Source organism: Pantherophis guttatus, chromosome 1 (assembly GCF_059756535.1).
Source record: "Pantherophis guttatus breed Tessera chromosome 1, ASM5975653v1, whole genome shotgun sequence".
NCBI classification, from domain to species: Eukaryota; Metazoa; Chordata; class Lepidosauria; order Squamata; family Colubridae; genus Pantherophis; species Pantherophis guttatus.
Window position 1 is genome coordinate 152180812 of NC_142063.1, and position 23766 is coordinate 152204577.

Here is a 23766-nt window from a genome sequence, read left to right on the forward strand (position 1 = left end):
AAAAAAAAATAAGTTTATTGAAGGCTGAAAATAATTAATTTTCAATGTTACAGTCCGTATAAAAATTGTTATTTTTTTTCCTCCATACTAGGATATCAAAGCTTTTCCCAATACTTTTTTTTCTAAATATTCAGTCTTTGCTTCCGTGGATGACAATTCCATGGAATTCCATTCATAGTGAGGGATCTGAAAGAGAAGTATATGATTAAAATGAAAGTCCATTATTACAATGTTATTCCTATTTCATCCCTTCCTCTTTCCTCAAATATATTATTTACATGGGTACTTTAAAGTTGGTTGCTGTCTTTGGGCAAACGGTTTATTTTATATTTATTGTAAGAAAAATTATGCAGAAAATTCTGAAATGTTATTCAACTTTTACAAAATAGAGGAGACACCATACCTGAACAACTTGATAACCAAGAATCTCTAAATGCCGCTTTTTCATGGCAATATATCCTTTGACATGATTTGAATTTTTGCAGAAAGCTTCTGAATCAAGGAATTCGACAGCAATCCTGAATTAAATACAATTTCAAATTTATTTTCATATAACCAAAAAATATACAGTTTGCAAGTATTTTATAATCACTTTATGTACTCATGACACAACATGTTATGTACTCATTAACACAACATGACTCATGTTGTGTTAATGAAAATCCCAAAGGTTTTTCTACAGTTATAATTGTAATTCTATTAATTATACATAATTTTAACACTGGTCTGCCATTAAAAATTAGCATCTGATTAAGACTTCTGAATTTTTACAATAATTTAGCTGTAATGCCATCTTTTACAACACAAGAAAAGTTATATTTATCTATAACTGGCTTCGGTAAGTATTCTCTCTCATCTTAAATATTTTGTCCCAGGAATTAAAAAAAAGCCACAATCTGTTGTACGCAGCTGAAATGTAATTATATCAAACGTATTGCAAGTTGCTTTATGCCAAAATAATAATATCCTTTAATCCTAAAACCTAAATTATTTGTTGCCTGAAATTTTGGTGTGGTTCCCTGCAATCCTCTGGCACTCATTAAATAGAACACAAAGTTGTTTAGAATCATCTTTAAGGACCAACTGTTCAGAAGGTACCTATATATTTTTTTGTAATTTTATTGGCAAGTAGCTTATTTTTATTTCACATATAAAAGGTCACTAGTACATCATTATTCTGTAAGATTTGATTCTGCTATTTATTTATTTATTTAATTTAATTTATATATCGCCTTTCTCCCAAAGGACTCAGGGCAGTGAACAGCCATAATGAAAACAATGTACAAAAATAGAATTTAAGAGCAGATTTAAAATAATTAAATCATGGGCCGAATTTAAAACTCTCATTTTAAAACCAATTTTAAAACCCCATTAAGACCAAATTAAAATCATTTATCCCATCAGAGCGGCTTGCTGGAATAACAGGGTCTTCACTGCTATGAATTTTATGTAAGTGATAGACCTATGGATATCTGTTCCGTTCAGAGTACATATGTCTTCTTTGGATTGAATTCTGATTTTATTTAAATGATATCACTTATACAACAATATATATATGTTTCTGTTAATTATGTATTAAAGTGATAGACTTTTCTATAACTATCTTCAAACCGGAGGTTGCACCAGTTGTCCCCATTCCTTGATCAGGCTGTCACTCATGCCTTAGTCATATCTGCCCAGAATGGACTACTGTCAAGCGATGTACATGAGATTGCTGTTCAAGAAAAGGTACGTGTTCTCTCGATTAACGAAGAGCTCTGTCAGCCTCACTGGTTGCTGGTTTGTTTCCGGGTTCAATTCAAAGTGCTGATAAGTATGCTGTGCAAAGTACAATGACCTTACATGCCATGGGGCTGGGTTATTTGAGGAACTACCTCTCCCTAGTTACATCTACCCATCCCATCAAGTCCAACAGAAGAGGCATATTATAGGTCGCGTTGATAAAGGAGTGTCATCTGATAGGACCCAGGAGGAGAGCCTTCTCTGGCTGGGCACCTGACGTTTGGAATATAATAACCCCATGAGGTTAGATAGACCCTTACCACCCTGCCTTTGGAAGCTCTGACATCATGGTTTTGTCATCATGCCTGGAATCTACAAATTGGTTATACTCTTAGTAATGTATGGATTGCATTCTTCTGCAGATTATGTTTTATGGTTTACGTTATTTTAATGGTTTTTATTTTTATTTATTTGTTTTCTGTTATCTGTCTGTAGAAGGCACCCAGAGTCACCTATGTGAGATGGAAAGCTATGTAAGTCAAATAAATACGTGAATAAGGAAAAAAAATGCAATCTGTCTAATTAAGATCCCTGTTCTTATTACCACTTGAGTGAAATTGTAAATACAATGTGCCATCACTTGCTCAGAGGACTGCCTGGAATTGAAAATCTAGTGAAAACCCTTATTGTCCTGCATTACCATAACATAAAAAAAATACATGATCACCTTTGAAATCCTGGTGGTAGCCTTTTCTTTCCATAGGAGTGACCAGCTTCTGTACAACCTATGTTGTCTGAATTAGGAACGACGTGTTGGTCTATATATGGAACAGGTTTTCTGTGTTTGTCAATTATAAATTCAAAATCTGAAAGACACGAATGGCTATCAGCAATCTGAAGCTGAAATCATACCCAATAATATTTGCAAATAGGCATTACTTCTGCATCACCAGAATAATATAAAGTAGGACTGTGCCGTGTTCGCGGTTGAAGGCAATGAAGTGCTTCAGAGCATTTTGAGGGCATGAACGAAAAAGAGCAGCGATGAAGGCACCAGGCTAGAAGTCAGGAGTCTGCGAGTTCTAATCCCACCTTAGGCAAGAAAAATGGTTGCATGACCTGGGGCCAGTCACTTGCTCTTAGCTCTACTCACCTCACAGGGTTGTTGCTGTTGTGGGGAAAACAGAAGGAGGAAGGAGTATTGTGTGTTTGCCACCTTGAGTTACAAAAATATTAAGGTCGGGAAATTGAATGAAATGAATGAATGAGGCAGCTGCCTGGAACTTTTAGGTTAACTAATATGCAGCTGCAAAAATTAGACATGCGCCGAAGAATTGCTCTTAAGAGAAAAACATGCCTAGTCTTCAAATCAAGAATGTCATGCTCCTACAAGATCATAACCATTTAGACAAAACTCTCAAGGCTTGCATAAAACGAAACAAGTGTTATACTCTGTTTTTGAAACAACCCACCAATTCTATAGTAGTAAGAAGTGAGTACAGAACATCTGGCATAATGGCTTCTTCCTAGGATTTCTCCAAGTAGTATATATATCTGCTGTTGCAATAGACTGAACGACTCAGACTCTAGGGAAAAAAAGACAGCCAAGAAAACAAACACCAAGTTAGAAATACAGAGGAGACCGAACAAAGCTCCCCCATCTATTATTACATAAAGGCAAAGTTATCAAAGGCTTCCCACCATCTTTGCCTATTTTTTTTAAAAAAAGATCACACTTCTCCAAAGGCAGCAGATCGAACATGACAAAGAAGATCTTTAACTTCATAGCAGGCAAAGTTTCTAATTTTGCCATATCCATGGAGTAATAAACCCAGTTTTATATATATATGTAAAAAGATTCAAAGGAATTGTAGCCTTGATGATATTTAATGCTATTAAACTGCCAAAAAGTATAAATATTCACTTTTTTCCTTCAGCTGTTTACAGAAGCGTTTATGAAACCACGGAATCTGAAGCTCGGGGCACTCCAAACACACAGCTCGATTCAGTTCCATCAGCTGGAGGGTGGACTTCCTTGCTGATTTCCATGGTAGAACTGTTTTTTAAAAATCCAGAAGAAATAAGCACAACAAGGCAATGTTTAGAATATAATCATGAATATAAAAAGAAAAGCGGCCATTTTTTAGACAAAAAAATTATCACAAATGTATTAGTATCACATTACTTACTTCACTATGATAGCTAAGTACAGGTATCATTGAAGAATTCATAAATTAACAACTAGCACTTCTTTTTAAGAATAAGAAACATGCTAAGATTAAAACAAAACCAATTTCTAAAAGTTAAATTCAGGGAGTACTGAATCCATACAATTTTGTTTTACTTCATGTCAGCTTCTGAAGAAGATCCTTGGTGACAAGCCCTCTATGGAGGCAGCTACACTTAAATAAATGTAGCAAAAGTCAACAGCATTATACTGATTTTTATTATTTGGTTGTTTTTGTTAGAATGCATTCATGAAACTATTAGCAGCTGTTTATCCATGTGTGAAAACACGGCGGAAACATAAAGATCAAATATATAAAATGACTGGCAGCTTGAAGTTTTTCCTTTGTTTTCAACTAAGAACATTGTTGAAATGCAACCTATTTTTTAATATACAGATATAAAAGATTTATTTGAAAAAAAAAAACTGTAAACAGCTATAGGAAAACTGTAGGTGAAATGTATACTTCAATAGGAACAATGCAGATCCAACCAATATAAAAGTTGTTTCTGAAACCCATCAAAAATAGAAATTAGCACTTACTTTGAAGCTCAGTATCCAACTTGGAGAGAAACTCTATATTAAATATTGCCTTTATCATTTTCTGTGGAAAATACCCAGAAGAAGCCAAAGCGTAACCAAGCAATACAAGAAGAGAAGGCTCAAAGAGTTCTGTAGAAAATAAATATATTAATGCATAATATTAAAAACATTATTTATCTAAAAGTAGTACAGTAGATAGGAAATATAAACCCTGACCCCAAATTTTCACAGAAATGTACAAATTGAATATAGTTGAGAACATTGATATGCATTATCTGAGAGCTAAATACTTGGCATTTTTAAAAGATTTAGATGTGAGTAGAAATAATATATTTTGCAACCTTATTGTTAATTGCTTTATTTTAGCAATGTTTTTAATTTCATATATTTTATTCTACCAATTTATTAAGATTAGGGGTCATAAAATTGGTGTAAAGAATGAATGGAAAAAAAGCAGCTCTGAAATTGTTTTAATATAACTTTTAATTCTTCTCAGTTTTGAAATCTCTATGCATTTTCCAAACTATAAAGCATTTCCCAAACTATAAAAATTTTGTATGACATCACAACACTTTCATTTTCTTTTCTTTCCCTTTCGATATTTCCATTTTTTATTTCTTCAAAAGTTATTTGCACTGCTCCTCATTTGAGAGATGCCCAAAATGTTCTATAATAATCTAAAAACATTTGAGATTACCAGTAGAAACAAAACAATCCGTTGCTAAGAAATTGGGAATTCGTGACTGAGGAAAGCCAATATAATGGCCCTTTAGAAGATACATCAGCATTGGCACTTACTGTTGTTGAGAAATGTTTTAAGTGCATTCCACCATGTACTGTATAACAGAAGGGCCAGCTGTCAACCCTGAAGCGAACATGGCTGAAGCCATCTTTGAGGCTTCAGGGTTGCCACAAGGAAGAAGAAGGGACCGGGGGGGGGGGATAGATAGCTGGGGTTTTGTAGTCAAAACAAAAAGTTTTGCTGTGGGAACCAAGGACATTCCAACAGGTGATTGGGGAGAGGAGGAGTGGAGTAACCGAGCAACTGGCCAGCACCTCTATTGGACAATGTGATTAATGACTTGGAGGAAGGGGGAACATTTACTTTTTAATCAGGTGAAAACGGCAGGAACTTTCAGAGTTGGTTTTCACCAGTTGTGCCAATATGATGTATCCAATGAATTGTTCTTTGAGGAATCTACCTGCCTCGGACTTCTGCTTTCTATGGGTGCATTACTTGGAACGCTCACACCAGCATGGCCCAAACAACTTAAACTTATTTGTCAAAATCCTACCATCAGTACAATCATATTGTGTGGATAAATAATGAATAATCAACATGGAAGGAAGGGCATGATGGCAAATATCACTCAATAGGGCAGGACCTTATTGTTTTGTTCATTGGGCTTATGTTTAAGAGAAGAACAGATTCTATACCCACATTCTCTCCATGTAACTAATTGTAAGAACAATTATACTTAATATGCATATTACTCCTTTATTTGCTGAGTCCATGCCGGGGGATTGATTCTTCACAAATTTATGAAGTTTTGCATTCATGCTTATGGCACTTTTGCAATGTATTTTCTAAAACTGAGCAACTTTGTAAGCATCCTTAGAGAAAATAACCAGTTAAAATACTCTTTAAAATCCATTATTCATATTTAAAAAGGTCTGTTTTCAGTGACCATTTTAATGTATTCCTACTTAGAACTGAGTTATTTTCAAAAGTTATAGAATGGGACAATGCACACATCATGGCTGGTTCTTTAAATTTCCTCTTCAATAACATTTAATAAAATTCAGAAGTTAGAATATTCTCTATGAAAACAATGAAAGAGACCAAGTACATCTATTTGCCTTCTTTCCTTTTAAGAAAGAGACAGAAACAGAAGAGTTTATAGCTAGAAATTTTCTTTATATGTTCATTGTCACTTCCAGAAAAATATAATTTGACAATAATTTTGATAATCAACTTACCCAAGTGAAGACTGATATGATTAATGCAAGCCTCAAAAAATTTCTCAGCTTCAGGGGGTTCATAATTAAATAAAGAAAATAGAACAAGAATAACATGTACTTCTGAATAGTAAATCTAGAGAAAGAAAAGAAAATAGGAGAAATCAGCTCATCTGTTTTTGTCAGTTTTGTATAACAGTCAAAAACCTACCAAATTTGAGATTACAGTTATCTGTCAACCTCTCCAAGCTTTCTTAAAACCCAGGGGAGAAGAGTTTTTCAAATATTCTGGTCCCAAGAAACTTTGATACTTCTAACTACCACTTTTAATTATGCTCTGAAACAGAAGGGTAGCTCAGGAAGCTATTGTGATGAGGCAATCATGCTTTTCTAATCAGCTCCAGTTGTTTGCTTACTTGCAATATTCTCAGCATTTTTCAAAGGCAAAGGCCAAGTTATAGTACTCCATATAATATTTAATTATATTAAGTATTTGTCACTATTGATGTGGCACATCAACAAAAGATATAGAAATTTGTTTTAAAAATAGAATCCCATCCCTAGCAAAACCTGGGCACGTAGGTTCAGATGACAATTCTGAAATAAACCTAAATAGAAAACTTCACCCTAACAATCATAACCTGAATTCTGATTTCATTTCTGATCTTCAACTTATAGACATTTGTAAATGAAGGAGGAGAAAACATTTATTTAAAACAAATGATTGGGTGGGAGAAGCAAAGAGCTGCTTAACCAAGGATGTGTGATTTGGGAGAAGCTGGTTGCTTGGTGGATTTTAACTCTTTCTATGACAGGAATTGTTTTATTTCACCACACACACTCCCACCTTCACTTGCTTCTTTCCCTCATCTCCATCCAGTTTTGTTCTCTGCTTTCTCTTCCCTTTTCAGTACATTTAGATGTTATTACCATAATCCACTTCCATCCTATCCTTTTTTTCTATTTCTGAATATATATGTGTGTACACTGTGAGTTTAGTATGTGTGCAAGGAAGAGAATGCAAATGAAGAATCAATTAATTTAAAAACATTTCAATGCAATTAAATCATTAGTTACTAATTCAGTTAATATTAATTAAGCATTTTTTCCACAGCCCTGCCCCTTTCGGCGTTGCTTCTGGTAAGTAAATACTGGTGTTTAAGTGTTTGTGAACCCCTTTTGAATTTTCAATATTTCTGCATAAATATGATCTAGACTGTGTTTTCACACAAGGCCGTAAACTAGATGAAGAGAACCTACTTAATTAAGTCAAAAACATTATTCTAGCTCAGGGGTGGGCAAATGTGGGCCCTTTTACAACCTGTGGACTTCAACTCCCAGAATTCCTGTGACATCGAAGCTGTCTCAGGAATTATGGGAGTTGAAGTCCACAGGTTGTAAAAGGGCCACATTTGCCCACCCCTGTTCTATCTTATTTACCTATTGAGGGACACCCATCCAGAGCTATATATTTGTGTGGCAAAATTATGTGAGCAGAGTCAATCTCCTGAATCTAATTTTGGGATGATACTCAGGTGTGAGTATGGGAGGCCCTGCCTTATTTAAAGAAGAGAATTCTGGCTATTCATAATCCAAGTCTGATTTTCACAGCACAGCTATGTAGAGGTGTGTCGTGGCTTGAACAAGAGATTTCTAATTTGCTGAAAAACAGTTGTTGATCCTCACCAGGCTGAATAAAGATACCAAACTATTTCCAAAGTTTCGCATTCTTTTTCCACACACAAATTTGTACTGTAACTTGAAAATGAAAATGCTGAGAAATCAGGACTAGTTCAGATTAAATATACACATTCAGTTTCCACTGATTTCATTTGAATTTTTCTATTTAACAATAAATCATTATATAACTCATTATTTGAGGTTATATACAGGTAGTCCTTGACTTACAACAGTTAGTTTAGGGACCATTCAAAGTTACAATGGCAGTGAAAAAACTTTTGACTGTTTTTCATACTTAAGACTGTTGCAGCATCTCCATGGTCATATAATCAAAATTTAGATTCTTGGCAACTGACTCATACTGATGACCGTCGCAGTGTCCCAGGGTCATGTGATCACCTTTTGTGACCTGCTGACAAGCAAAGTCAATGGGGAAGCCAGATTCATTTTACAATCATGTTACTAACTTAACAACTGCAGGTATTCACTTAACAAATGTGGCAAGGGATGTCGCAAAATGGGACAAAATTCACTTAACAACTATCTCAGCAACAGAAATTTTGGGCTCAATTATGGTCGTAAGTGGAGGACTTCCTGTATATTCAATACTTCTATATAATGCTCATCATACAAATCTGTAACACCGTAATTCAAAATATATGTATTTCTGAACTAAAATATATTTTAAATTATTGAGAATCTGTATTAAACATGGTTTAAAGGAGGAGCTCTAACAATTCAAGTGACTACAAATTAAAGTAAAAAAAAAACACACCAGAAAAAGAACAGTACAGAAATATAAACAGGTATTATACAGCTGGAATTAGAAAAAACCAAGATTGTACCAGAAACATGGAAATAAAATAATAGTTTGAAGGGACCTTGTCCAACCCCCTGCTCAAGGAGATCCTACACCCGTGATGCCAGAGGTGGCACGCAGCACGCACTCTATGGGCATGTGAGCCATTGCCCAGCTCAGCTCTGCTGCACATACGTGCGCGCCTCCCGCCAGCCAGCTGGTCTTCAGGTCTCTGACACGCATGCGCAGGGGGTGAGGTGCATATGAGGAGGCATTTTACATGCACGGGGGGGTGCATGCGGGGGGGTGCGCAAATGCATAGGGGATGGGGTGTGTGCACGGGGGCCACGTGCACATTGCATTTTGGGGGTTCATGCACGCGCACACATGCATTCACGCAAATGCGCGCACACTCTGGCAACTTGGTCCGGAAAAGGTTAGCCATCACTGCCCTACACCATTTCAGACAAACTTGTGAAAGCGAGCTATTCTATTGGTTGACTGCTCTCACCATTAGCATGAGAGCACTGTATGGCATTACCTTTTAACAAATTATATTCTTTGGGCACCAAGTCCACGTTTTTTATATAACTAGCAGGGGTCCTTAGACCCAATTTATATGCCACAACTGAACCTTCAGTGTGTACAGCAAATGCTCTATTGCAGAATTGCAGCCCTTCCCTCATTGCACACTGCCCATTTCATCCTTCTCAAAAGAGATGCAAGATAGTCCTTTGTACCTGATCAATATGTTCAATGGCAACCGCAGCTATTCTGTCCAGTAACTGTGTACAGCGGTAGTTGGTTCCAATGAGAAACGATGCACACTTCACTACATTTGATGGTGTAATCTGATCTCTCAACTGATATAAAGCAGCTATGGTCTTCTCGAGGAGCACTTCTTGAAACCATTTCCCATGTAAGTATTTTAATTCCTTCAGCAAAAGATCCAAATTATTTATTCTCTCAAGTCTCTGAAATGCGCAACTGTTAATTTTTTGCAAAAGTGACCCGTATGGTGCAGAATAGCTTTTCTGATTTGTCTTATGATGTTTCATCCATTTTAGGAGATTTACGGTAAAGCTACTGAGCTGATTCAGACTGCACTGAGGTAGGACAGCATCTATTTGAGTAACTATCGCTTCATCCACATAAGGAGAAGGAAGATTAGAAAGAACATGAACCAGCATGAGGATATCAGCGGGAACTCTTTTAACTTGTAAATGGCTGGAATTGAAACAACAATAAACAAAAAAGCACTTTAATAAAATAAAATAATAAATACATAAATTGGGGAAAAAATTAATTAAAAAATGAATGTACAAGATAATATGTGTACCACATATGTTTTTACTACATGATTTTCAGATAGATCACATGCATACTTGTTAAAATGTGCTCAGGCCTACTTTCAGTTATCATGCTAGAAAGCTGGAAACAAGGAACAAAAAAATAAGCAACCAACAGTATTTATTAGGTAACTGAAACCATTATTTCTATGAATTTTAGCTAAGAATTTAATGAAGGAATCTATTAAGCCATAAAGATAAAAACAATGTTTAATTAATGTATGTCCTTTATTTCCAGATGATGTACATATATTGCTGAGCATAATTTTACAAATGAAAGACACTATACACATACACGCATATACATGTATGTATATATGTATGTATAAAATTTAGAGAGAAGGGCAGAATTTACAGAGGAGGGTAAACTGTCAAAAAGCAGTACATTGAGTTTTGATTAATAGAGGGACATTTATGTAGATGCCACTCAAATAGAAGAGAAATGATCCAGGGGGGATGGAATGTGGTTTGTTCGTGTACATAACAAACACTTGGAAGTTCAAACAGAACTTTCCAGGTGAGTCACAGTCTATTTGAACCCTACATTAATACGGAAATACAATATGCATTGAAATTTGGAAGAAGGAGATATTGAGTCCAAAACCTTCATTTTTATTCTTCAAATAGCTGTCACCACAATTTTTATGAAAATTTATTTTAGAAATAATTTATTTCCAGATATTGTATGAGTGAACTGGTGAGCCAATATCAAATAGATTTATAGAACACTTGCTCTGTAGAAATAAAATGAACATTTCTATCGGGCAAGTGTTCTGTGAATCTATTTGTAAAGCTGTATTAAATTTACAGACCTGTGCAGTTCTGTCACTTGTTTGAATCGGACCCACTGGTATATTTCATTAGTGCTCAGCTTTGATGTGTAGGTTTCCTAGAAAATCTGAACAAGACGGATTCACCATTTTATATTCCCTTACACTCATCAAATGTTTCTAACCCTGTGAAATACAAGCCCGAATTAATAAACTTCAAGTCTGAGAAACTAGATGTGCTGGGGAAAAAAAGTACCTTCTTACCAGATTGACAATTGTTGTAATTTGGAATATATGTCAGATTTGGGCCGATGCAGCATGGCTAGCACATTTGTCACTCTCAAAAGCTCGTATGCTTTATACCGATCCAAGTATTTGTGAAGGAGAGATACAATCCTGAAAACCAAAAAGATATACATTGCAGCATTAAGTTTCAAGTTAGAATGTTCTTTAGAGTGACCTGTTGTTATTCATACCAGACAACAAGCAGCAAAGTACAATTTTAAAATAAGTGGACCTAATCCATTCTCTTGCAGCAATTTGTATTTAATTCTTAGGGTTTTTTGGCCTGCCATATAGTATAGTACTGTCTGGAATAAAAATAACATCCCAGTTAACACCATTATCCTAATCACTGAACTTCCACCCAGCGATGACAACTGGAGTTTTACCCCACTTCAATAATGTCCTTCCGTATTTTGAAATAATTATTCTGAAATAACATGCAGTTCCATATTAGTCAATCTAAGCCCCAAGTGTTTAACCTTCTTCTCAATTTTAAAACCCGTTTTATTTATCAGGGTTTCTTGATCACACAGTCTTATTTTTAACTGACATCTTTCTTCTTTGCTTATTTACGATATTTTAAATCCAGCTAATGCATTAAAATCTTTTGGTTTCTTTCATTAAATATTCTAAACCATTCTTGGCTTCTTGTATAATCGAGATTAAAGCAATAGCAAAAGACCCTATTTTATAAGGCTTTAAATTTTCAAGCCTATTGTTTTCTCATCCTGTCTGATATCGCTCTTCAAAACTTTTAGAACTAAAATAAAAACCAGAGGTGACATCCTTCTCTATAGCATGATCATAAGTGTGTCTAGCTGATTGCAAGTTTTTACTTCAAAAAAATCCATTTAGACTTGGGGTATAATACTAAGTAAGTACTATAACACGCAGTGTTATATGTTGACTAAATTATACCCAGACAGATGCTCACAAAAATAAAGAAAAACTTAAAACACGAATAGGATTCCTATATTGTATTAGAGGATTACTTTTGAATCAGTAGTGGATTTCTGTATTGTACTTCTTGCATTTTTTCTGCCACAATTAACGTTTGGTACCCATCCAAATTATCTGCGATTAGTAGGATCTTTTCACTTAACCTAAAAAGAAATGCACATATATTTATATATTCATATAAATGTTTCTGATAGAAAACCTGCCTGAGCATTCAGAGAATTCATCATTCTTACTTTTAAAACACAGTATGCTAATCAACCAAGAACAAATTTTTACCAAAGAAATATTTTGAAAGCCATTGAAAAGTGTAGAAATTCAGATGAATATCACAGTTAATTTTCTGCAAATAAAAAACTGGTGAAATTTTCAAGTCAAAGTTTATTAGGGATTTTGACCTGACAGCAATATGAAATATTTGCTACCAATTCCATGTGTGCAAGAGTGCGCCTACTAACTGCTTTACAGGCAGTCCTCGACTTACGAACCCTAATTTGGTCCAACGTTTCTGTTGCTAAGTGAAACATTTGTTAAGTCAATGTTGCCCCATTTTATGATCTTTCTTGGGACAGTGAATCACTGCAGTTGTTAAGTTAGTAACACGGTTGTAAAGTGGATCTGGCTTCCCCATGGATTTTGCTTATCAGAAGATCACAAAAGGTGATGGCATGACCCTGGGACACTCGAACCGTCATAAAAATGAATCAGTTGCCAAGGATCTAAATTTTGCTCACGTGACCATGGGGATGCTCAATGGTTGTGTGAAAAATGATCGTAAGTCACTTTTTACAATGCATTGTAACTTTGAACAATCACTTAAGGAACTATTTGTAAGTCAAGGATTGCCTCTACTTCCGAGCCTAGCCCAAGTTTTTCTATTACCTGAGAGTCTTCCATCTTTTCAATTACTGTGCTTCCCAGGAAATAAGACCCAACCAGAAAATAAGCCCTAGCATGATTTTTCAGGATGCTCATAAGCCCTACCTCCCAAAATAAGCCCCAGTTAAGATCATTAGCGTGCTTCCCCCTAGGCCTCTACCTCTGCCTGCTGCTTGGAGAGCCAGCCCATTGGTCACAGCGCTCAGACTCACCTGCAACCACAAAGTGTGCCAGCCAAGAGGCTGGCGGGCTGCTGCTGCCTGACACTGTTGACCTCTGCGTCTCACTGCCTCCTGTGCTGGCCATGACCCCCAAGGCCTGATAATCTTAACTGGGGCTTATTTTGAGGGTAGGGCTTATATTACAAGCATCCTGGAAAAATCATGCTAGGGCTTATTTTCTGGTTGGTCTCATTTTCAGGGAAACACGCTAGTACAATCCCTGTCCGGCAGAGTGACAGCAATTGGAAATTAGAAATCAAATGTAAATAAATGTATGCCATGCATGCAATACAACAGCACTGCTTTTATTTTGAAAGCAACTGCTTTTTTTCCAATTTACATATGTGCATGCGTGTGTGCCTATGTACCTTCACGGCCCCAATTTCTCATTAATTGCCCCCACCCATATCTAACATATCCCAAACAAATATATTAACAAGGAGTGAAAAATAGAATCATCATGGTAATTCATCCTGTAGGAACAATGACTTTCACACCCCAAACAGAAATATTTTGCAAAACATTGTACCAAGTTTTTTTAAAAAATAGCAACATAAACCAACATAATTAAAGAAATATTTTTAGATATAATTGACAAAGTTCCACATGACTTGTGGCCATTTGCGACACCTGCTTGTGGAAATGCTTTTCAAATGCTGAATTTGCAATAATATTTGAGTTAAGATTTAAAAGGAAAAGAAGAAATTGGGATATTTTGTTTTTGTTTTGGTTCAGGGAAGAGAAGGGAAGGGAAGGAAAGGGAAGGGAAGGATAATTCACCTGGATACAGGCAATCATTTATCTAGAAGCCAGGACCATAACCTGCAAAGAATGTAATTCCTTATGAAGATAATTAATTAATGCTTGACATTTTGATTTCCTGGTTTACAGCCTATATTTATGAGGAAATAATCTCTCAATAGCAACAGTGTATATGTAAGTCATAATTTCAACTTTTTCATTACTCTTAAAAAGACAATACACAAATAAATCAGCAAAACAACAAATACACTTACTCTTTTTGCATCTCTTGCTGTACTATGGGTGCAAGATGAACGAACAGTTGCATGACGTTCAACGGACTAGTGCAATTATCTTTATGTTCTATCAGCTTTTCTTTGGCAAGTAATCTAAATTCGGTGTTGTTGAATTGTAAATTCTGGTAGAGTCCAAGAATGATAGAAATGTCCTCAACATGTAACTCATGTGAATGCTGGACAAAAATATTGTTACATTTTTTCAGCAGTGGCCAGTGCGGAAAACTGACATTCCGGAGAAACTGTACAAATCGCCTGGCATCATTGACTGAGATGTTTGTTTTTTCAAACAAGCCGTCTGCTTTTTCTGTTAACCGTTTTTTAAAATTCCATGAGATAACAGGAGATATGCAGTTCATTACAACTGACAAAGCCCTAAAGAAACATATTTAAAATATTATGCCTATTCATTTCATCAGAAAAATCTAACAATGCTTAAGAAAACGGCATTGAGTAAAGAGAAAAAGAGAGGGTGGTTTTAAACAGGATCTATTCGAGCATTTATGTTAAGTAACTACTTGAAATTGGGAGCAGACAAATGTTACATAATAAAGCTTTTGCCTTTCAGCAATGCTTTTCTTCTTTTAAAAGAAACCCACCTGTCTAATTATTTCTCCTCATTATGAAGACTACAGTGCTTACAGGCAAAACAACTAAAAAGCATTCATATGCACGTAAGCTCAAATGGGATAGTAGCTAAGATTGCTCCATTGAAATTAAGCTTCACTGAGTTCATTGAAAGGGGCTTATTTCTGAATAGATATGTGTGGTATAAGACAGGGGTACCCAACCCCTAGGCTGTGGACCGGTACCAAGTCATCGGCCCATTAGAAACCAGGCCGCATAGCTAGAGGTGAGCGATGGGTGAGCGAAATTGCACATGCAGATTCTAGGGATCTAGAATCCTCCTTCCCACCACCCCCAGTCTGTGGAAAAGTTGTCTTCCATGAAACTGGTCCCTGGTGCCCAAAAGAGGACCTGGGGACCGCTGCTATAAGAGATTGATTTGAAAAACAATGTACCCCTACTTCAATTCACAAGGCTATCTTAGCCTCAGCTCAGCTGCACACTGCTACTGAAGTAATAATACTGATTTACAGGCAAGTTTACATATGGTTAGGCTTAGGATAAATGATTCTAGAAAAAAACATCCAGCTAGCTAGACAAGATTCAGCAAGGTGGGAGACCCAGAGCCACGTAATGCTTTTCTTATAACATCAGCCATTCCCAATTAAAAAGCAAGCAACTCCTTCATCATTAAAAAAACAACAACCCACCAATCAATGACTAGAGACATTAACTCGTATTTTAAATTACACTTGAAAGTACTTCAGGCATTATAGGCAGTTCTTGACTTATGAATGGTCTGTTCAGAGTTATAATACACCCCCAAAAAGTTACTTATGATTTTTAAGTATAATATGTTGCTCCATCCCCACAGATACATGATTGCATTTTGGGTACTTGGCAACTGGCTCACATTAATGGCCAGTTGCAGCATCCCACAGTGACACGACTGCGTTTTGCAATTTTTAGGGTCATTTTCTAGGAAAATATGTCTATTGAATAAGCTGGATGTGGACCACATTATTCACTTAATGGCCATGATGTCTTGCTTAACAACTGTTGTAAATATGGTCATAAAATTGAGCTCAGTCATGAGGTGACTCAACTTACAACCAAAATTCCAGGCTCAATTGTGGTCATAATATGAGGGCTACCTCTATTTAAAAACCCCAAACTATGTTGTCTCCACAACAGGGCACGTTCAATTATACATCAGTTCTACAATAAGCTAGGTTGAGAATATTCAGTACTAACTGAACTAGTATCAACTAGTTCAGGGGTCGGCAACCTGCGGCTCTGGAGCCGCATGTGGCTCTTTCACCCCTCTGCTGTGGCTCCGTCACTCAAAATATGCGTCACAACCGCTAATGTGCGACACCCGCCTCCACACTATTTATTGAGCTTTTCAACCGCTGGTAGGCCAACCATGGATAAATCCAAGAAAAGACAAGTTTCAGAAGAAAACAGAACGTTTAATTCAACTACATATGCTAGTTTTGTGGCCACTCAAGAAATAGTCAAGCACAGGAAGGGTTTTGTGGCTCCCGGTGTTTTCTTTTCTGTGGGAAATGGATCCAAATGGCTCTTTGAGTGTTTAAGGTTGCAGACCCCTGAATTAGTTGATACTAGTCAATATTAAACTTCCTTCCAGGCTCTTTTAAGTTCTTTGTACTACACACCCAAAGCTGTCTGTCTATATTCGTGTCAGAAGTTGGGTTCATGGGAACAATGAGGACATGCTTTCCTTATTAATTCTCTCCATTTTAGGGGTGTCAAACTCCCATTGTCACGGTAGTGTAACGTGACGTATCGAGACTTTTTTCCCCTTTGCTAAACCGGGTGTGGCCGTGGCCAGTATGTGACGCATCCAGTCCATGGGCCGGGAGTTTGACAGCCCTGCTCCATTTAATCTTTAAAGACTTGTAAATCTATGGCTAGAATCTTTATTAAATAAAAATTACCTTGAATCCTGTATGGAATCCAATTTCTTATCTACCACATTAGCTATTTCACCCATGAGTGGACTATGATGTAGATGCTGTTCATGTACACACAATGAAAATTTAGATAGCAGAGGTGGAGTCAATCTGAGGATCACAAAGACAATAAAGTTACTGTGCCAAAGGCCTACAGATAAACTAGGTCAATTTTTGCTATTTCTCCATGAGTACTCTATATACTTCCTAAGGAGAAATTTGCAGCTTAGAACCTTAATCAAGTAAATGTAGAAAAGCCTTCCAGAAAGCATTCAATAACTTCAGGGTATAAAGCAATTGGAATTCGTTGTCACCATAAATTCCAGTTCAAATACCCACCTACTTCCTCTCTTTAAGGAATTGCTATTAAACTTAAAATCAATTCAGCTCCAGCATAAATGCACCCTTAATATGCTGGATCCAAAGCACAGGTAGTCCTCAACCTATTCGTTTAGTGACCGCTTGAAGTTACAACAGCACTGAAAAAAGTGACTTATGACCATTTTTCACACTTATAGCTGTTGTAGTCTCCCCAATAGTCACATGATTTACATTTGGATGCTTGACAGCTGACTCACATTTATGATGACTGCAGTGTCCCGGAGCCATGTGGTCCCCTTTTGCAACCTTCCGATGAGCAAAGTCAATGGGGAAACCAGATTCACTTAACAACCATGTCACTAATTTAACAACTGCAGTGATTCACTTATCAAACGCGGCCAGAAAAATCTTAAAACGGGGCAAAACTCACTTAACAAATTTCTCACTGAACAACATAAATTTTGGGCTCAGCTGTGATCATAAGTTGAGGACTACCTGTACGTTTCCTGCTTCAGATCTAAATACTGCGAAACTCTAGTATTTGAGGCTGCTCAGTGCTTCAGATTTAATTTGGAAAAAGTGCTGCAGAATGCACAGGACTACGAATAAAACATCTGACTGCCTTATATTCTTCCTACAGTTTCTGCTTGCTTAACTAGTCACTCACAATTGACAACCAACAACCATCAGGGCACATCCTTCACAATCAGTAGCTATCGAGGATATGAGTTTTTTTACTCCTCAGAGCTGAGCCCAGGGTTCCTCGGAATAAGCAGATGGCCCCTTCGTCTCTTCCCCCCACTGAACTTCACCAGCAATTTTTTGTTTGCCCTCAGTTTGGACAAACTCCAGTGAGTGAATGTGGAATTCAGAATTGCGGTCTAAAGTTACTAATATTTATTTTGAATCAATAACTATAGCAACATAATCTTACGTGGATAGTTTCTACTTTTAACCTAATAATCCACGCAAATTTATCTAACGTCACAATTTGAGCCACCAACGTTCTATGAGACAAGAGAAAGGATTAAAAAATATTGCTGCTAGTGCTAATTTTGTGAGATTTATTTTGAGCGTGAAATATTGATTTTCCAATTAATAGGAAAAGGAACAAACAGATAAAAAATATACTTGCTCGTTTAATCGCTTCCAGCCTTCTATAACCAACTCTTCTACAAGTGAGTCGTGGGCATCAACATCTAACCTTCAGAAGGAATAAAAAGTGAGCCAAACAAATTTTCATAGATGTTTTAGAGTTAAATAAATCTATATACTGATCAACAAATTGTAACTTGGTAGCATATACTGTATTTATTTTTGTTACACTACGTACATACATACATATATACATGCATACATACATACATATATTATTGCTCTGTATTTTGTATTCTGATATGGCCTTATGGCTGAACAATGAAATATTATTAATGGATTAATGCACCAAAGTTGGACAGAGTGCTATTTTCCTCTTTTCAAAATATACTTTTTAGCATATTTCTGAATTCCCCCCAACCCATATGTAAAGTATTTTTCTAACTGTTAATAAATTAAATTACACATAACAACACTTAAAAGTATGCAACAAAACTTGTTCATATTCAACCTTGTGATGAATATGAACATCAGTAATTGACATTCTTTTCTATATACTTGAGGAACAAATGGGATGCTGGAGTTCTATTGCATTTTACTTCTGGAGCATTTCCCCAATTTTAAAAACTGATCTTAACTTTTATGCAGCAAAGATAGAGCACTGTACTTTATCTTGATTACACCTCTGTTTTGTTCCTTTGGTTTTTTGAAAAGTACATATATACAATCTTTTACAGCTGCTATATCATGATTTTTATGATTGCTAGATTGAACTTTTTCAAAAAGTATGAATTCTATAAGCAAATTTTAACACTTAATAAGTTTGCCTGTGCAACAACAGGATATTTCCCTATATGTATACAAAAGCGATTCATTCTTAAAAATAAAATCAGACAATGAAAGCTGTGATTAAAATTAAATCTCATGCTACTTACCAGAGCACACTATATAACACATCCACCAATGCTTCATCATCCATACATTCAATCTTATTTTCTGCCAAGATGCGAAGCACAAAAAACTGAGAATGACTTCTTATATAATCCATAGTTTCTGATGACCAAGGCCTCTTCTTTTGAACTTGCACAAGTTTCTTAATTGCACTTTTCACATGTTTTTCAGAGAGTCTGGCTCTGTTCTTGGATACAAGACTGAACACTTGGTGTTCATTTGTAAAGTTATTGAGTTGGTTCAACAAAATGTCGCTGCTCCAAGTTCGACAGTTAAAACATCTTGTTGCAATTGGATAAAAACGTCTTAGGCAAAGCATATTCGTCATTTGGATGGGCTTTTTCTTCCAAGGGCATCCAGGACTTCTTTCTTCATTTCTGACTGCCAAAAGCATACATGAGGAAAAAAGAAATGTTATTTGCAGATATACAAATTTTATTTCTGTTATCATATAATATGAAGTGATTGTGGGAAAAATAAGAATGCAAAAGTATTTGTCTACCAAGATATATTTTTATTAATAAGCCCCCCCCATGCTTTAATTAAATACAAGATACTCTTATTCAGACTAACTATAAAAACTATAGTAAGAAACCATAGTATTCACATATCTTGTTTTCCTCCTATTCTTACGCTTGTTCTGGCATAGCAGTGAGGAGGAATTTAGGGAGTTTAGCATAATTTGGAAATTGACCCTAACTTGTCATGACCTCTAGCCATGGGTAACCATGCAATTATGTTTCTATGTCCCTGCCATTCTGTTTTTGTTTTGTTTTGTTTTGTTTGTTTTGTTTTTTCTTTAATTTATATGCCGCCCTTCTCCGGAGACTCAGGGTGGCTTACAATGCATTAAGCAATAGCCTTCATACTTTTGTATATTTATACAAAGTCAGCTTATTGCCCCCACAATCTGGGTCCTCATTTCACCTACCTTTGAAAGGATGGAAGGCTGAGTCAACCTTGAGCCTGGTGAGATTTGAACTTGCAGTAATTGCAAGCAGCAGATGTTAATAACAGTGTGCTTTAGTCCACTGTACTAACAGGCTCCTCATCTCATTCTAGGTATTCCAAATGGAGGCCTATGATGGATTCTATTTCCCTCCATCAATTCACACAGTCCTTCCTATCATGTAGAACTAAGTCTGGGTTTTTTATAAGAAGTATCATTATTATCATTATTGATTGAACATATGGGGTGCTGTATCAGTCAGGCTTCCACAACTTACAAAATAACGTTCAAGAAAATTAGATTAAAAAAATAAAAAAATACTGTTCAAAAAAAAAAAGTTCAAGACGATGCCCAGGGTTTAAAAAAAAAGTAGTACAATTGAAATATCCGCCATAAGAAAAAAAAAAAAATTAATTCAGAACCGTGGTAAAACTGAAAATACAACACAACTCATCACAAAACCAAATATAAGAAACGATAATTGAAAATGGATTTGAAAACATGGAATTTTAAAAGCCAAAGTAAAAAAAAAAAAATTATTTGAATACTCAGAGTAGTAATTTTACTTTGAGGATTTGAGGAAACTTTGAGGAAACTTAACTAAGTTTGCCTTTCTATCATTACTACAACATTTTGCCTAGTCTGAGGAAAAACAGGTATCTGGCTAGCTCCGAGGATATAGAATCAGAATCAGAAAGCTTAAGAGCAGGTTTGCATGACAGGTGGAACCTATTGGGGTGAGAACTATTAATGAAATACTAATCTGGTTGTTCAATCCAGTCAATCCAGCAAATCTAGGGCAATCCTTTTGTAAGACTGTTCTCATTTTATACAACATCCCAGTCAACTTTTCTGCTTTATTTCCCATCCAGTTTTTAAAAGAAATGAAGTATTTATGATACTTAAATGGGGGTGGAGTAGGGGGACTCCCTATACCTTTGTTTACCATTCCATGTGCCTCATTTTTGCGAGGATTGAAAACAAATGTGAAAACAGGTGGCACCATTAGATCAGCCCTGTTTTCCATCTTCTTCAACCTCTCATGTTTAACTCCAAACATTTTGTCTGGATCCAAATTACCAAAAAGGTGGCAACTTCCAGGAGGCAGCAATGTGGCCCAGGGATGCATAGCCTGACTCCTTCCTTAACATGAGATTCAGAGATGTTCAAAAGGTAAGGTGACGGCCATGTGGGGAATAGGCACAAGGCCTGTGAGGTCTCCATAGGGCAGGATGGGCGTGGGGGGGAGAGCCAGGAGGATGCTGCAGTGTTCCTGTGATCAGTTTTAAGAGCGAATGACCATAGGGGAACTGCAGCACCTGTAACTTCAAAATGAAGTTGTAAGTAGCTTTGGGGGGGACCTGTCATAAATTTGAGTTCCCATTATATCTCGAGGATTACCTGTACCCTGATTCGTTTTAGCTACAACTTAATACAAGGTTGATTTGAAAGATATGCCAAATTCAAAAGTAATCCAACTTTCCATGTTGTGCAAATGGAGTTTATATTCAGAAATGTGCATTTAAATCAGATTTTCTTGGCTGAAGTGAACTCTAAGAGATCATTGCCAAAGAAGATCATCTTACTGCAGGACAGATGAAGTCCAGATTCCTTCACAATTACAATATTTTTGTTTTTTGAAATGAATAAAATAAGCATGGCGATTTTAAAGAACTGCAGGTGGCTGCTATGTCTACAAATTCAGAATGATGCATAACTCCGGCATATAAGAGCAGGAGACATTTGTCATAATTAAGAAAATCAAGAGAAAAATATTAGTTTGGCCATTTCTTTGATTTAAAGCAGACCTATCCAACCTGCTGCCTGCCTGCGGTGGCACAAGATCATAAACCTTTAACTTTATACACACATATATACAGTTAATATATATGTGTGTGTATAAAGTTAAAAGTTTATGATCTTGTGCCACCGCAGGCAGGCAGCAGGTTGGATACGTCTGCTTTAAATCAAAGAAATGGCCAAACTAATAGCTTTCTCTTGATTTTCTTAATTATGACAAATGTCTCCTGCTCTTATATACCAGTTCCTCTTCCCTCAATGCGGCCCCCAGGCAAGTTGGACACGCCTTACTTAAACATTGAACCATCATAGCATCAAAATTAAAATATGAATATGCATGGTATTTCCCAAATGATTGCTGGGTAATTTTAGAAAAACTTATAAAACCCTAAAGAATTAATGGCTTATGTTTTTGTTAATGTTACAAACAGTGGCTTAAAAGCGAATCGTCTTCATTTCATGAAAACTGCATAAGAAACAATTCAACAACAGCGAGCATGTTCAATATTTTTGTAATAGCATGTATTATTTTCATATTACACCAATTATTGTAAATATATGATTTACATTTCTGGCACCGCTTCAATAGCCTTCTTACTGCTAAGCCCCACAAAGTTTCTCAGAGACACTCCCTGGTTCGTATTTTATTTTTTATAAAAAACAAAACAAAACCCGTTTTATTTTCCAAACGTTTGAAATTTTTATTCTTCCAATAAGTACACAATCTGCGACTGTAGCGAGTACCATCATTGCATGAAGGCAATACATCCTCTTTCCCAAAAGCTGGAATTTCAACAAGGAAGCATAACATGAAAAAGACAAGACAGCATCTGAAGCAAAATCTTTCCAGACAACTGCAACGTCTTTGACGAAGACACATATTTAAGGTAGGCATAAGAATTCCATCACAATCTTACAAGAAAAAGAGGAAGAATACAGCACTGTCTCTCATCTAAGCAGTTAAAAACCACCTTTGGCGATGGAAATTAACGCAGAAGCGGGGATACGACCTTCCGATACGATGTACTCGACTTCGCGTGTATCGAAGCGCATTGCTTTAGATGTGGAAATCAATACCTAGCTGAACTCTGCACAAACCGCTGAAATTCTCCCCTCCGTAGGATGCAAGATACAGCAGCCCGCCTCTTTCTCCAGGAGCGAATTAAACCCATGCGGTGCCCTCCGGGCGGCCATGCTACCAGTTAGCAAAGGTAGACGCCCCACGAATGACCCGCCGCCCGCTCCTCCTCGAAGATCACGTGGTGCAAAAGCCACTCTGGTTGAGTGAAAGCCTCCCGCGGAATCCCGCCTAAGGTACCAAAAGCGCCTTGAGAATCGCGGCCCCGTATCCGGCCGTTTTAAAAATAACGAAGTTAAATCGTACTTCCTCGGCTTCCGTAACTGTCTGTTCAATGCCCGCTCAAAGCAATCTGGTCCTGTCCTCCCATTTCCCGGCGTGCCTCGCCGACCAAGCTCGCTGCCTTTCGGGAATTGTAGTCTTTAAACGGAAGGACGCTTGGGTCTCGCAGGCGGGAATTCAGACGTTGGTGATGTAAAATTAAATAAATAATAATAATAAAAAAATAAAGGCCAATTTCTACTTCTGCCTGTGCCGTATCTTGATTGTACTGGTCAGTAATTTCTTCGATTGTTATGAGCCTCTCGGGATCGTGAGTTGG

The 23766-nt window shown here is 36.6% G+C and overlaps 1 protein-coding gene across 3 annotated transcripts; it reads right to left on the reverse strand.

Annotated features, from left to right (window-relative positions):
• On the reverse strand, window positions 1-23514 carry FASTKD1 (FASTK mitochondrial RNA regulator 1). Of its 3 annotated transcripts, none has more exons than XM_034427013.3 (15): window positions 23165-23514; window positions 19323-19719; window positions 18428-18496; window positions 16957-17082; window positions 14408-14803; window positions 12327-12437; window positions 11314-11445; window positions 9671-10157; window positions 6473-6587; window positions 4493-4621; window positions 3647-3778; window positions 3195-3308; window positions 2450-2588; window positions 404-518; window positions 1-186 (listed from the first exon to the last, which is right to left on the reverse strand). In XM_034427013.3, exons 2-15 carry the CDS (start codon window positions 19664-19666, stop codon window positions 88-90), a joined length of 2508 nt encoding a protein of 835 aa, XP_034282904.2. In that variant the 5' UTR covers window positions 19667-19719; window positions 23165-23514; the 3' UTR covers window positions 1-87. The 3 variants fall into 3 exon arrangements, with proteins under 3 accessions (XP_034282904.2, XP_034282897.2, XP_034282914.2); XM_034427006.3 differs by having other exon boundaries at window positions 23059-23475; XM_034427023.3 differs by having other exon boundaries at window positions 23005-23467.
• Between the last annotated feature and the right edge of the window lie 252 nt (window positions 23515-23766).

Bases quoted from the DNA above. Each gene is read 5' to 3' on its own strand.
- FASTKD1 (XM_034427006.3), bottom strand. From the start codon at position 23,140: ATGCGCTTCGATACACGCGAAGTCGAGTACATCGTATCGGAAGGTCGT. The intron at 2,589-3,194 runs GTGGGTTGTTTC...CGTGTCTTTCAG, and splicing joins TTCTTACTACTATAGAATTG to ATTTTGAATTTATAATTGAC. The intron at 187-403 runs GTATGGTGTCTC...CTTCTCTTTCAG, and splicing joins TTGGTTATCAAGTTGTTCAG to ATCCCTCACTATGAATGGAA.